The 15,215-nt window shown below is 42.8% G+C and overlaps 1 protein-coding gene across 1 annotated transcript in view; it reads left to right on the top strand.

The window, feature by feature from the left end:
• Positions 1–2,688: 2,688 nt before the first annotated feature.
• Positions 2,689–15,215, top strand: part of BMP3 (bone morphogenetic protein 3) — a 29,046-nt gene continuing 16,519 nt past the window's right edge. The window contains exon 1 of the mRNA XM_019466386.2: positions 2,689–3,699. Within this exon, the coding sequence (XP_019321931.2) occupies positions 3,375–3,699 (325 nt within the window). The 5' untranslated portion in view covers positions 2,689–3,374. The remainder of the gene's footprint in view (positions 3,700–15,215) is intronic.

Below are 15,215 nucleotides of genomic sequence, written 5' to 3'. Positions count from 1 at the left end.
ATCACAAGATGGCATCTCCAGATGTTCTGATGAAGGAACTATTAATTCCAAATCAGTTTGCTCTCAGTTCCCCAGCAGGTCACTCAGAGGGTCTGGCATGAATGCCATTTATTTGTCATTGCCGGACATGAGGCTGCGGGCTTCATCTGTTTCGTCCCTTGCTCTGTCTTCTTGGGTGTAGGCTACCTGCAAATCAGCCTCTCTTGGTCCAGGATTTGGTTGCCACCAGTGTTTTTCAGCTTGCTGGCTTTCATCTACACTTTCCTTTCCAACCTTGCAATTACAGCTGAGAGTCCCAGCTGGGGGTTATTCTACCTACTTATCATCTCCTTGTTACTTTGTTTATGCTGAATGTGACGGCTGGTCACTGAAATATAAAGGTGGATGTGGCTTGGCCTCGGCTTTACACAGAAACATACAAGCAATTATCTTAGCTTATGGCTGAAATTTCTGAAGCCTTAGCTATGTGGTGGGCCCTGTACTAATCTCCTGACATGGACTGCCCGATGATTCTCTACAACAGCCTTGTGAGACAGGAACTATTATTTCGTACTTATGGCTCAAATAAGAAAATGGAAGCACAAGAAAGGGAAAGTACATGCATCTAGGAAGAAGTGGAAGGGTAGGCATTGGAGACAGGCTGTCAAGCCGAGCACCCCACAGCATAGCTTCTACAAATGAAGAATTATGTCAAGTGCAGAGTAACAAAGGTTGCCATAGATATATACACAAGAGCTAATGGAAGAGAAGTTTCAGGGATGGTTACAAAGGGGAGAGGGATGAAATTTTGATGATGCAGAGTGGGGCTGGTGGAGACCCGGGACTATGTATTTAAAGATCAGAGGGGACCATCAAGGCAGAAGAAGATTTTTCTTCTCAAGTTGGCATCTTCCAGGGAAGAATACGAGGATGTGAGGAACAATGGAAAGAGGAGGAAGGAGGAGGCAACTCACAGAGCTGAGGGAAAGCAGAAAGGAGAGGAAAAGAACCAGAGATTCACAGGGAAAAATCCGCAGAAGAGAGTTCCCAGGGCCTATTGAAATTTTGCAATTGGGTCTTTATTACTAATCACAAAAGCTATTATGTTCTTTGTGCCAAGCAAAGATCACACACGATCCCATTCCATCCTCCCAACCACCCTTGAAGTGTGTGTTATTATCTGCAGAACAGTTCTGGGGATGGCTGGGGGCAAAATCCAAACTGCAAGGGGCTGAGAAGCGACAGAGTGGGGAGAATGTAGTCTTCTGCCTTTGGGATAAGTTTGGGATAAAAAGACATTGAGCCCTTGTTAAAGGCTAGTCAGCGTGCTGGCCACTTCAGCACTGCTTTCCAATTTCATCTGAACAAAAGTCTAAAAAGGATGTGTCCTTATTCCCCTTCAAAGAAAAAACTGGGATTTGGAAGGCCAGTATGATCCAGGAGCCTATCTTCCTTTCGATAAGCCTGACTCTGCTACAAAGAAGGGGACAGATAGCTGCAACAGACATTGGCTGATGGCTTTACTCCACCAGGCCAGGCTCCCTGCTAAGAATATTTACAGAATTGTAACATTGAAAAGCCAATTTATTTATTTTAAGTTTATTTATTTTGAGAGAGAGAGAGAGAGAGAGAGAGAGAGCAAGGGAAGGGCAGAGAGAGAGGGAGAGAGAGGATCCCAAGCAGGCTCCAAGTTACCAGCACTCACCGGTCAGCATGGAGCCCAATGCGGGGCTTGAACTCACAAACTGTGAGATCATGACCTGAGCTGAAACCAAGAGTCTGATGCTTAACCTACTAAGCCACCAAGGTGTCCCTGAAAAGTCAATTTAAATGCTAATTTCATTATTAACAGTAAGGGCCAGGAGTCAGACTCCCTGAGTTTGGAGCTCAGCTGTGCCATCTAGGAGTGTCCTTTTCCCTCAGTTTCCTCATCTGTAAAATGGACTTCCTTGTGAAAACTCTTTAAAGATAATGCAGGTGAGGGGCGCCTGGCTGGTTCAGTTGGTAGAGCTTGCAGCTCTCGATCCTAGGGTTGTGGGTTCGAGCCTTGCATTGGGGGTAGAGAGTGCTTTAAAACAATACAGGTGCAATATAAAGAACTACGAGTGCTTAGGGCATGAGAAGTATGGGGTAAAATGTTGACTAATAGTGCAACCTCCATTTTACAGCCAAGAAAAGAGAGAGTGAATAAAGGTCTCAGAATTAGCAACCCTAACAGCTTGCTCTGGATTCCTGGATCCCCAGAGGTACTTGTGTTTCATCCTCACCCACCTTCCTGCAGAGAAACCCCTTTAAAGGGGAATGAAGCGGTGAACTGTGTGTGTTGTGGTGTGTTTACTTGTTTGTTTTTAAGATGCACCGACTCACACATACTCGTCTCCTGGGGAGAGATGCAAAGGGTAGATGGGTAAGCCCTCAGAGAGACCGTTAGAGGTGGCCACCGGGCACAGGTGTAGGGTCCACAACTTAGATAAGGAGAGGCTCAGGAAAGGAGGCAAGGATGCTGTTCCCATCTTGATTTTGTCTGGTATCAGAGGCGAAACAAGCCAGGAGGAAGTTTGCTTTCCTCTGCCCTCTTGAAGGCCGGGACACAACCAATATTCCACAACCAATATTCTTGAGGGGATTAAAAAATACTCTGTCCCTCCTACCTTTTCTTCCTCCTCTCCCGACCACCCCACCCCTACTTCCTCTTCTCTCTCTCCCCCTGCTGGTTTGCTGGTTACTTCCCCCTTCCCTTCTCTCCCGGCTATAGCAGGGTCCAAGCTGCCTGCGAGGGACGGGGCGAGATTGGCTGCGGACTGTACAGATCAGCCAAAGAACGAAGTAGTCTCTCTCTCTCTCTCTCTCTCTCTCTCTCTCTCACACACACACACACACACACACACACACACACACACACTCAAAACTCGGACCTGCCGCACCACGGCCGCTCCAATCCCTGGAAAAGGCAATCGAGCGCCCTCCGGACCGCTGCGCGCACCCGGGCTCCGGCAGTGCGCCCGAAGCTGGTGCTTTCCCCAGCGCCGCCGCTTAGGCTGGCTGTTCTGGAAGATAAAGAGGGGAGGGAGGATAGAGACAGATCCTGAAAACACCCCGGCCACACACGCCGCGACTGAAGCTCTTTTTCGGCGTACCAGTGAGGACGGCTCCAGCAGCGCCCTGCCCCGGGGAGGTCCGCGCGGCTGCCCGGGAAGAGCCCACCTGCCGGTCCGAAATCGGCCAGGGCAAAAAGTGCGACTTGCCGGTGTCCTGCTTAAGCAGTGCCTGGAGCCCCCGGCGCCCTCGCCCCAGCTAATTGGAAGTTCAACCCTCGGCTCTGTCGCGGGCCCCTCGCGCCCTCGGCGTGTCCCCCCGCCACGCGGGGAGCGGACGCGCGGCGCCGGGACGTCGCTATGGCTGGGGCGCTCCGGCTGCTGTGCCTGTGGCTAGGCTGCTTCTGCGTGAGCCTGGCGCGGGGAGAGGGACTGACGCGCAATGTCCCGGAGCCGCACAGGGCTGTGCCAGGAGACCGCACGGCAGGTGGTGGCCCCGGCCCCGTGCTGCAGCCACACGACAAGGTGTCGGAGCACATGCTGCGGCTCTATGACAGGTACAGCGGCGGCGGCAGGGGCGAGGCGGAACGGGAGCAGCGGTCCTCCGAGCGGGGCTCTCAGCCCCTGCGGCCCCCACCCCTGCGCGAAGGCAACACAGTTCGCAGCTTTCGAGCCGGAGCATCAGGTGAGTGCCCGAGACGCCCCCTTTCCGCGGTCCCGCCGCAGGTTTCTCCTGGGACCCCCCCCCCCCACACACACACACACTTACACACAGCTTCTTTGTCTGCTCTCCTCTCTCTGATGCGACCTAGAGACTTTCCCTCACCCTGTGCAGCCGCCCACCGAGCCCCTCGGTCCCGTCACACCCCGCGTTTCGCCAGCGAGTAATCCCAGTTTTAGAGCCTGAATTGAGAGGGAGATCTGGAGAGAAGAAAGGCGCTGAGCAGCCCGGTAGGTAGGGGTGGGTTGGAGGAACTGCCTGGAAAAGGGTGAGGGGCTATCTCTTGCCCAGCGGAGCCCTCCCGCGCTGGGTGTCTGAAGCACTCTTGGGGCCCCTCGTGCTGATGTTTCTTAAGCCAGCCAGCGGAAATTCCCTTGGACTGGGCTTTGGCCATGTCTACCTAAAGGCAGCTGTCATTTTATGCCAACCCGAGGCACCAGAGAGAAAAGTCACACTGGAACTAGACGCCTTCCCCTCGCCCTTTAGACAGTCGCTTCTCCAGACCTTGCACCCCCTCTTGACTTGCACAGTTCTCTGTGTTTACTGTATTTGACACTTTCTATCTGATAGTCCCTTGGTGGCAAACACACAAACGAAACCAGGTGGTCTGGTGTTCTGATTATTTAAAACCCATCTGGGCAAATAGGGGTTGTACCTATTCCACCCTGGGAGGAGTTGAGGGGGGTGGGGGTGGACAGCGTGGATGTAAACACCTCTTGGAATCCGCCGATGAAAATCTGCTCATCCCATTTTTCAACACACAGATCACTGCGGACTGAGATTCATGGTTTAACAAGGTTTCTCCTGTCCCCTGTGGTGAAGCGAATAACTTATGCTAACAGCCTGCCTCCCTTGTGCTAACAGCTTGAGGGAAAGTTTCCTGGACACTGACTCGGTTTATATGCTTTGAAGACGCATCAGGCTTTTTTGTTCACTACATTCACGATAAAGGGAAATGTAACTTGCAAAGCCTGTCTTCAGTGAACCGGTGAAAAATAGCCAAGAATCTTCAAGTAAGGAGGCCTGGCCTCATGCTCTATCCATTCTGTCAGAATCACTAGAAAGAAATCTCCTGAAGCTTTGATATGTAGGACTCCTGGAAAAAAAGGAAAACCAAAGCATCCATCAAGGAAAGCCCTAGGTTGACACTGTAAATACACTCTAGAGCTCCTAGGCATGATGACATTTACAATAAATGTGAATTATGCTTTCTAATGCAGAGTCTTTAGCTAGGGTCTGAGCTGAACCAGATTTCACCTTCTTCTTAAAACCATGAACATAATGTGTAAAGGGCTGCCCTCTCCCTGGTATGCCAGCCACTTGAGCCTATCCTCACAGCTGACTAGACCAGCGAATGCCTTGTTTATTTCAGTGCAACTCTGAGAGCAGAGCTCAGTGAAAGAGCAGCGTGGGAACAACAGGAATTGGAGAGAAGTTGGGTGGGCAAGGCAGGTGGCAGTAAACGAAGATACTCAAGTCGCTCTTGATAGTGTGTGTGTGTGTGTGTGTGTGTGTGTATGTGTGTGTGTGTGTGTGATATTCCTAGGGAGTAGCCAAAGCACCCAAGAGACATATGGTATGTTTTTTTATCAACAAGTTTCATTTTTTAGTATGAATCACAGGGTTTGGAAGTGGATTGTGAGTTTGCTTCATTCACACCTATTGCATAGTTGTTTGTATGTTTGTTTTAGGCTGAGTGAACCATGTGTGGGAGATGGATAAGGATTTGAATAACTCAGGCCCCTTGGACTTTTGGGCTTCCGCTCATTCTGTGCATTATAATTTCAGTGTCCCTTATCAGTCTCACTGGTCTCATACCATCAAATGATAAACTCTGATACGGAGGCCAGAAGTTCCCTTGAAATGATGAATTGCAGCTTGAAGCATATATACAAGGCTGTGTGCCCTGATAAGGAAAGTAATCCCTTTAGCATCCTAGAGACTGTCTTAATGACTTATTCATCAAACGTGGACACTGGTTTTTGTGGAAGCTTAAGTGTCATGTTACCGCATCGGAGACTCCTGGAGAGGTGGTTCATGCTGGACCCCTTCCAAGAGTGTTTAGTTACTAACACACTAAAAAGACCTTATTATAAGGCAGTTCTGGCTCTAAGAAGGCACGATTTGGGGAAGGTGCTAAGGCTTTTTATGTGTGTCCCTCTCCTCTGTCCATATCAAAGTTTCCATAACTCTCTTTGTCTTGCGACGTATGTTCTGATATAGGTGAAAGATGCTGTCTGCTTTAATAAATCAGATATGTTTTCTAACCCATGGTGTTTAGGTTTCACAGCATATGGGCTTCTCTATAGCAACGATGTTACAAATTTTAGTGGAAGGTCAGATGGTGTACTGTGTATATGGAGTGGCTGCTGATCAGGCAGACTTTCCAAGTGCTTATTCAGGCTGAGTTATAGCCTTAGAGCCCTATTTGCTCCTTGGAACATACCTGATTAAAAGTATTTATTGTTCTAAACCTAGAATATCTTTGGTTGAAATGTAGCTGCTGTGGTATCCCTCTGATTACTTTCTACTTAAACCATTACTTGATGGTGGGTGGCATTCATCCTAAATACACTTTCTGCTAACCCCTTTTCTCCTCCCTCAATGCTATGCAGTGGGTGTGCCAAAACCGTAAGTTTGGAACACTCATAAGTCTTTTTGTGATGTGTAAGGGTTTACATAAAGATAGGTTTTATCTTTTCCTTTGTAAGAAGTAATTTACAAAACTATTGACGACAGAGCAGTTTAGATTTATAAAAATACACCGTCTTGTAGGAACACCAGAGGCATATGAAATCAGCTTTTATTTTAATCTTAGTCTAGGTTGTCCGTGGCTACTGTGTGTAAAAAGAAGAATATTTCACAGAAGGTTTTCTCCTGTCCTGATTTTTTAGGGTACACGCTTTGTGCTCATTAGTTTCTCATTGTTCCCATAGCCACTTATTCTTATATTTCCTCTTCACAAATGGAACTTCTTTAGGAAAAGTGATTAAATCACACATGTTCTTATTAGGAAAGTATCATTACTTTAATTCATGAAATGTAACTACAAAATGATGACATTTCGGTGAATATGTGTCACCTTTTTAAAAAAAAATCACACAGACTGGAAAATTGAGGGAATCCGGACCCAAAAGTGAATATTTTCCTTCAATGAGAAAGGGAGCGTCCTTCCTACTGTGACCAAAACTATTTAAAAATAAAGGATTATCATTTGATGTGATTTTGAAGTGCGAGGCTAAAATGTAAGCCTTTGGAAAAGATAGAGTTAAGGGCAAATCGAGCATTCCAGTAGGGGCCATCCTTGTAAAATCCACGGGCCAGTGGTAGAACATCACTTTTAATGGGTTTAATGGCAAGGGAATATAATAACATTATTAAAACGTAGTTACCTTAAAATTTCTGGCACCTAGAAACTAGGCTTGAAATTAAAGAGCACTCGGGTTATCTAACGTTTGTATTCAAAAGACAACAGTACATCTGGAGAAGGGAGGTGTATACATGGCTGCTGTGAATTACATACTACTTTGAATGCATGACAGCCCTTAATGAAGTTTTTACTGTAATGGGCAAGACAGCTTTACAATCTCTGACATTTAAAAATCCATAATACCATGAATTCTTGATTATCCATACTAATGGAAAAGAGAAAGAGAATGAGTTACATGAAAAAAAAATTATTTAAATCTGGCTTTTTAGTATAGTTAGACACACTCAAAAAAGCCAAGAGACCATGAGGGTCAGTGGGAAAAACATCCCCTACATAGGTGATTCACTCAGGAAATATTTATACATTAAAAATATATACATAATTAAGAATATATTAAGGTGGTCACATATATCTTATCCAAGCAATGATATTTATGAGCACTTGACTGACCCAGTTTAGATCTCTCTAAAAATTAAATAGGGACATGAATGTCAAATCTGCTCTTAGGCATTTTGGAATTATACAAGTTTATATGTAGAAGAGGCCTTAAAGAGAGCAAGTTCAACCCCCCTTACATGGAAGAAGAAATGGATGTCATGCTGTATTTACCAATTTTTCAAATATACTGAGTGAGCTCAGCTCAAAACCTATTATTTCTAATATTCCAGTCTAATTTTCTAGGAGAAAATTTTATAAAAAGTGTCTTTGGAAGATGTTAACAGGTGTTACATAAAATTGGGTCCCATGGTCAAATAAGTTTGGGGAAAAAAACTATCATTTTTATTTGCTATGGGAATCTCAGGGCCTTTCAATGATAGTGAGTCCTCCTAAGAGTGGATCATTTTCCCTCTGAGAGAGCATTTTAGAGAATTATGGTTCTAAGATATCTAGTTGGGGAAACAGTGGTTCGGACACTTCCTAATTCCCCAGGAAAGGAAGATATGCAAAATGCAAGTAAATAATCACAACTGAAAATGGTCTCGTTTCTCATTTCCCATTTAATACCTATGTCAGGATGGTAACTTCCATTTTTACTTTTTGGACTTGGGTCCAACTGGCACCATATCATCTTCCTGCTTTCATGTTTTAAACTTCTCTGAATGTAATCATAGAATCTCTCTGTTATTAAATTCCCATTTTCCCAGTTTCTTTATGAATTCTCCTCCATTGTTGTCTTCTCTGGACTTGATCTGCATTAGTTCACAGCTAGTATGATGCTTTTAAAAGAAAAGCTACTTTATTTGTGGAAAAATTCACTGGAGATTATACACATAACTTTGTTTAACTGTATCGCCATTAGTATCTTGATGAAAGACACTAAAAAAAAAAAAAAACCAGACACACTCAAGACACCTATCAAATCCCTTATATAATCACCAATGTTTGTTGCATTTATTAGACATAATAAAAATCGTACCCATCAAAAAGCCTAGTGAAAAATACTGAACAACTTTGCATATCCTTTCTATTTGCTACCCAGGAAATTTTGCTACAACATCAGAAGTTTTCTCTCCAAATTTGGCTGGTTTTCCCATCTATTCAGTGTGTATATCCTAGTAATTAGTAACTTACTAACTTGATTTTAGTGGTGGTAGTGGAAATAAGTTTAGCATCACAAATAGTTTCAGCTTGAACTTCCTATGCCAAGTTTCAGTTCAGAGTGCATTGTTATGGTTATGAGCCCATGAACATAGAATTATGTAATGGAAACACTGACATAGTATTAATCAAGTGACACGAGTATACCAGGATAATATCTACTTTGGACAGTAGTAAATGATGACAGTGTAACTGAAGAGCGCTCATATATGGAATGTTTAGAAATGCATGAAGTTGCTGGTCTACCACATATTAGCAGTGGTTGTGTCCTAGCATATTGGTACCTGTAACAGTACTTTCGGTAAAACACCTTTTAGGGATGATATGTTTAAAGGCATAGATGTCTCTTTATTTATTTCAGACACCTATGCATGTAAGTCATAGAGCTAATTGAGCAGTGTGTTTATTGAGTCCTTCAGTGATGGACTTACCTTTCAGACCATCTTTTCTTGGCAACGAACCACAGTGAATGCAGTGCCTAGATTTTATTTGGGCCCTACTAGGAATAAAATCTGGGGACAAACTGATGCTACGCTGTTACCATCTTCAGTAAGTATTTCTTACTCTACTGAGTTCTTTTAAATATTCCTTTTATAAAGTAAAGGCATCCAATAGTTGTAGAAATGCAAGATTCTTTGTCCAATCATCTGATTTTACAGGTAAATCAACTGAGACCCAATACGATCTTATTTACTTTTCCTTCGAAGAAAATTTAAAATTAAAATATTGCATGGAATTAAACTAAAGACTATTTGAATTAAGTGTAATGGCTACACTTAGGCATGGGTTAAGGTAAATGGTTTTCAAGCAAAGAAGAGATTCCTGGTACTTTAATTTTTCTATTACCTGAGGCTGAGTTAAGAGATCTAAAGGCTAACCTTGGTCGAATTGCTAATTAATCAAGTTATCTAACATTGCCAGTCTCAGTTTCTTTAACTATCAAATGGTTAAGTCATACCTACTGTGCCAGTGTCACAGACAGATGGTAAAACTCAATTGGGAAAATGCATTAAAAGTTTAGAAGCTCTGTATAAATGAGATATTTTAGTATTTTAAAAGGTGTCTCTCTCTAGCTTCCCACAAAGCCATAAATATACGTAAAATGGGGCTCACGTGCAATTGTTTGTAACACACAACAGCAATGTAAATATAAACAGGTGATAGTCCTCTTGTAATACAATCCATAATACCCCAAACCCACATTCAAGAAGGTACTATTTCTGTCCTGGCCTTGATGGCTGAGTGAGCACGGCTACACTTTGTTGTAGTGAGGTTAAATGTTCTAAAGGATGGTCTCTGTATTAGCTGTATCAGTGTCACCAGGGAACTTGTTGGATATTCTCCAGCCCACCCAAGACCATCTGAATTAAATTCTGGGGGTGGGACACAGAAATCTCTATTTTAACAAGCCATCAAGGTGATTCTGATGCATGTTCGAGACATACTTGTCTAACCTCATGTCCCTAAGGTTTTGAGTATCTTATAACCAGCTTCTAAAATCCAGGATTGATTCACGTGTGAGACCTGATCTCATCTGGTGCTTTCAGTGGACCTTTCTGTGGACAAATGGTTTATTAATTTATATAATAGCAGGCTTCTTTCACTTTAGAAGGTATATTAGCATCTTTAAGGTAGTCTTTTCTCTGGAGTGGGCTTTCAAGTAAGTTAATAAAGACTTCTTACCCTTCTGTCATAGTTTCAGAGAGTTGGGAGCCTAATAGACCTGCTAGAAGGGGGATATGGAAGAGGAATGTGTAAAACAAGTCTCTGAAGTGCAAAGAGCATATCTCATTTCATTCTTGTGTTCTGAGGATCTGGTGTAGTTTGCCACATAGCAGGCACTCAGTAAATATTTCAGTTGAGCTGAATTAGATGTTCAGGGGACTAGATAAGAAGAGATAGTAGAGAAGCTATTAGCCAGGCAAAAGATCCTTTAAAAATAAACTTGCCATGAGAGAAGTTTCCATGAGGCGTTTTACTATGTACGTGTCAAATGGCAATGCTATTCTACTTTATATACAACTGTTCTAATAATGCTTTTTTCCTGATGAACTGAAAGGAAGCACCATAATGCCATATGGTACGTAAACCCAAGAAGGGCTTCTGCTGACTTTGGGAAGTTGAAACTACTTGAAAGTTGTTTTTTTTTGTTTGTTTGTTTTTGTTTTTCATTTTGGTGTTAAGTAGGAAACATTTTTGAATCTGGTGAGTTTACACAGTTGTTCATTCAACACATCTGACAAATATTTTTCAGGATATAAATACTCCAGACTGTGCAAAGTACTAGGAGTTCAAAGATTGATTAGGACACGGGTCTGCCCTCTGAGAGCTCACAGTCTAGGAATGCCCTTGGGCAGAGGCTGAGAGTAGATAAACTGATTAATGAACATTTTGCTGTTCTAGAGAAACCTACATTATATCATCTTTGGCCATGTTTTACTTTGGACATAGAGAATGGTTGTCTTGGAATCCCATAAAACTCAGTCGTTTGACGGCACTCTGCAAGAAAAACAAAATTCTGTGACTTTCTGTTCTATTTAGAAAGTCTCCATCTTGCCTTTGCCTGAGAGCTGAAGGTGGCAGAGAGAAGCAGCAGTCTGGAGTCAGTAATCCGCAAGCACTCAGCCAGTGGCTGCAGGTGTATGTGACTCTTTCCTAGGCACCCTGGCATTTCTAGCAGTTGTACGTTGGAGAAAGAAGTGGGGGGAAAGAAACTTGTCCTTAGTTACGTATTTTCTGTATGACTACAATGTTTTTCCTGCTTTCTGGGGATTTAACTAATCATCAAGATTTCATTTAGGCTATTTGTTTTAAAATCAGACTTTACATAGAAAGCTTTCCATTATATGTCCTAATTCCCTCTGAAAACATTCTGCGTGGGCCAGCACGAAGGTGAACTTACCACTCCCTGGGCACCGCCTCAGCTACTCCTTGACAGGAGCTGAACCTTGCCATAACACGGCCTGTCCTAAGTTACAGGTTCCTACTGAGTCCTTGGTTTTATTAGGCTTAGGTGCTTTGTCTTCAGATAAAAACAGAAATAAATCCTCTGCCTTTATCTATTTATCAAACTCCCTAAAAAATTCTATATGGTTAATAGAAGACCTGGGCTTCTCTCCAAAATCAATGTTACCTAGCTGGTGCTTCATTTTTTGAATTTCTACAATGAATAGGCTGGACTCGGTCCGTTTATTCATGAAAGCAGCATTTACTGAGTACTGCTTTAGAGTTAAGCCCTAGGCTTGGGGCTGACGAATCTGATAAAAGTTACTACAGGTGACCTTGCCTTTAAGGAGTTCTTGGTCTTAGGAAGGAGCGACAGTATGATGAAAATCGTATTAGAAGCGGGATTCCAACCGAAGGAGTGGGTTGTCATGATAAGCGTGCCTCAAGAGTGGTGCCGCTTCTCTGCCTTAACAAAGCAGGTCTGGATTATCAAGGACAGCAGGGCAGATGAAGGCATTCTAGGAAGAAACAGCAAAACCCTGACAGGTGTTCGAAGAGGCGTGTGGCTGAAACTCACCTGACTTCTGGAGGCTTTTTAAATTCACAGACATGATGATTTTAGAAAATTCAAAAAATTATAATGCCAATGGCAAATCCTAACTAGACTGCAGTTGATGTGTTCCCAAGCAAGGAAAATCCAAGCTTGTGCCAGTGCCAGAAAACAGTAAGAAAACAGCACCACCTATTGGTAGTTATATTTTGGTGTCAAAAACATTTCCTTAGGAAGAGCTGAAAATAAAGCCTGTTGCAGTTCCTTGCATGGGATCTGAGAGGTTATCTAGTGCATCTCCCACACCCTCCATATCAGAAAAATATCCTCCTGCAATAGTCTTGAATTAGGACTATCTTATGTTTGCTCAGTCCCACAGAAGGGTCTCACTATCGTACTAGACACTTAGAAAGTCATTACATATTGGTCTGGATACTGCCTCCATTCAACTCTCACCTTTAGACCTCATTCTCATCTTTGACCCTGGAAAGAAAAACCCCAATCTGTCTTCAGCCCCTTAAGTATTTGCGAACAATTTCATAACATTGGTAAACTATTTTTTTTTCTATTATTTTTTCTATTTTTTTCTATTATTTTTTCTATTATTTTTTTCAGACCATGTATTCTCCATTTATTCAACTCATACTTGTAAGACACAGTTTCCAGACCCGTCAACATCTTGGTTACTCTCTTCTGTATCAATAAATTGGTTAAAATGAGAACATCCAGAATTAAGCATGCAACTCTAGATATAGTTAGATTGGTGTGGCAGTTAATGCTTCCTGGTACCTGAAGACTACAGACAGCCTGAAAATTCGTTAACTATTGGTTTTTTTTTTTTTCACCTGATAAAACCCACCATTGTTTTTTATATTATTAGTGTGTCAGTTTGTTCTTATTAATCAGAAAGTGTACCTTGGGGTTCTAATTCAATAATTCCAGATAGCTAAGTATCAGAATAGTTCAGAAGAAAAGAAAAAGCGAGCACTCTAGCATTTTTCATTTACTGGTGTTTGAACATATATACCTGTGTCTGTAGATAAGACTCAACTACTCAGGGAGAAGAGCAAGACGCCTACTGCGAAACCCCTGTTCTTAAGTATGTGAAGACTCTCATTTGGAAAAGTTAAATTAATTTTAAAACTCCATCAGATAAAAAGCATGAGAGTGGTTGAATACATACTATCACTTATTTCCACTTTCAGGGAGGTATTTATCTCCTTAGTTATTCCTCTCCACTCAACTCCATGCAACTCTGCACGACTCTCTTATTCCTGTTTCCATCCATTGTAAATACTAAGCATTTGATGGGGCGTTTGGAGGGGAGGAGCATTAACTTGCACAGAAATGAAATGTTTTAAGGTTAAAGAAGGCAAAAATAAAGTATGGGTTGGAGAAGTCAAAAAATGTTCTGGCGAAATGGCTGAGACTTGTAGCTTATTATTAGAACAAAGAGGGAGTCGAGGTCATCTAGAACAGCCAGGGCTAATGCGCCCCCTGGCCTGGTAGAAATGGCAAAGACGTTGAGTGCTGGGCATAATACAGCACCTGTAGTTAGGAGCTAGATGTGAATTGGCCATCCCTTTTCTGAATTCGGCAGCTTAGATGTCTGTTAGGACTTCAAAAATCTAGATTAATTTGGGATATTTTATAAATGTCTACTTAAAACATTGGAAATATCGCTATGCAAATACCTCCAGTATTGCATACTGCCAGAATGTGCTCCTTCCGTTTTCCCACCCCCAACTTCCCCTTTTCCCTTCATTCTTAAAAGTCTAGTTCAAAGGTTAACTCTTCCCGGTGTATCCTTCCCCTTACATGCACAAAGTTACTTGCTCCCTCCTTGGTGCTACTCCAAGAATGTAGTTCACACCTCTGACAGCAAGTGGCGTCATCATGGCCTAACTACCTGCTTATTGCTTATCGGTTTTTTCCCCCCTGCCACAGTGTGGACAGCAGCGGCCATTTGTGCAGCCCTGAGACCCAGGGCAGGATCCAGTCCCTAGGAGGTGTTCGACACCCTCATGTTTGTTAAACGGAAACATTGGTTTTGCTTTGCTTCTGGTTCTTTGTTGGCTGTAGTGGATGACCATGTGAGATACCCAAATAACACAACTGAAGCTATGTGTAGAATCGCTATGCCGTAAAGCACTGTCGCTAAACTGCCCATTTAACTCTTTTAACTCTATTTTGGAGCAGTTTGTTAACCTTAGACTTTTGACTGCAGATTGAACCAATTAGCTACAGCTGGAGGGAAAATTAGAAAGTAATCACCAAAATTATCTTTATCTAATGTTCTTGGTAAAGGAAAGTATGTTACATTCCAAGAAGGGAATCTTTTGCCCGGTTCACTTTCGGGTTTAAGGATTCATGTTTAGCAAAATCCTAGTTCTTCTCTGCACTTGGAAAGAAATAAATGCCTTTTTTTCTTCCCTTTTGGACTATATGTGACTACAAAAGTGGTGGTTATCCTCGACTGCCATGGTCCAGCAGAAATTTCATTTGAGCCACAAATGTGAGCCACATATGTAATTTTAAATTTCTAGTGGCCACACTTAAAAATATGAGAAGCAACAAGTGAAATTAATTTTAAGAACATACGATTATATTGAAAATGTTCTGTACCCAGTTTCTGGTGTGGGTGAGAGGGGAGGAAGTTCCCCGTACCAGCAAGAAATTCTCAGACACCAGCAGGGTATCTGAGAATTCAACTCGGTCTCCCTGAAAATGGCATCAGATCCCACAGGCGAAGGGCTCAGCCCACAAGACCACCCTCCACTTCTTTTTTTTTTATTTTTTTTTTAATTTTTTTTTTTTTACATTTATTTATTTTTGAGAAACAGAGTGAGACAAAGCGTGAGCAGGGGAGGGGCAGAGAGAGGACACACAGAATCTGAAGCAGGCTCCAGGCTCTGAGCAAGCGGTCAGCACAGAGCCTGATGCGGGGCTCGAACC

The sequence above is a fragment of the Panthera pardus genome, unplaced genomic scaffold, assembly GCF_024362965.1.
Source record: "Panthera pardus isolate Hobbes unplaced genomic scaffold, ASM2436296v1 HiC_scaffold_13, whole genome shotgun sequence".
Lineage (NCBI taxonomy): Eukaryota > Metazoa > Chordata > Mammalia > Carnivora > Felidae > Panthera > Panthera pardus.
Note: the sequence above shows the minus strand (reverse complement) of the source record. Positions and strands in the feature narration are given on the sequence as shown.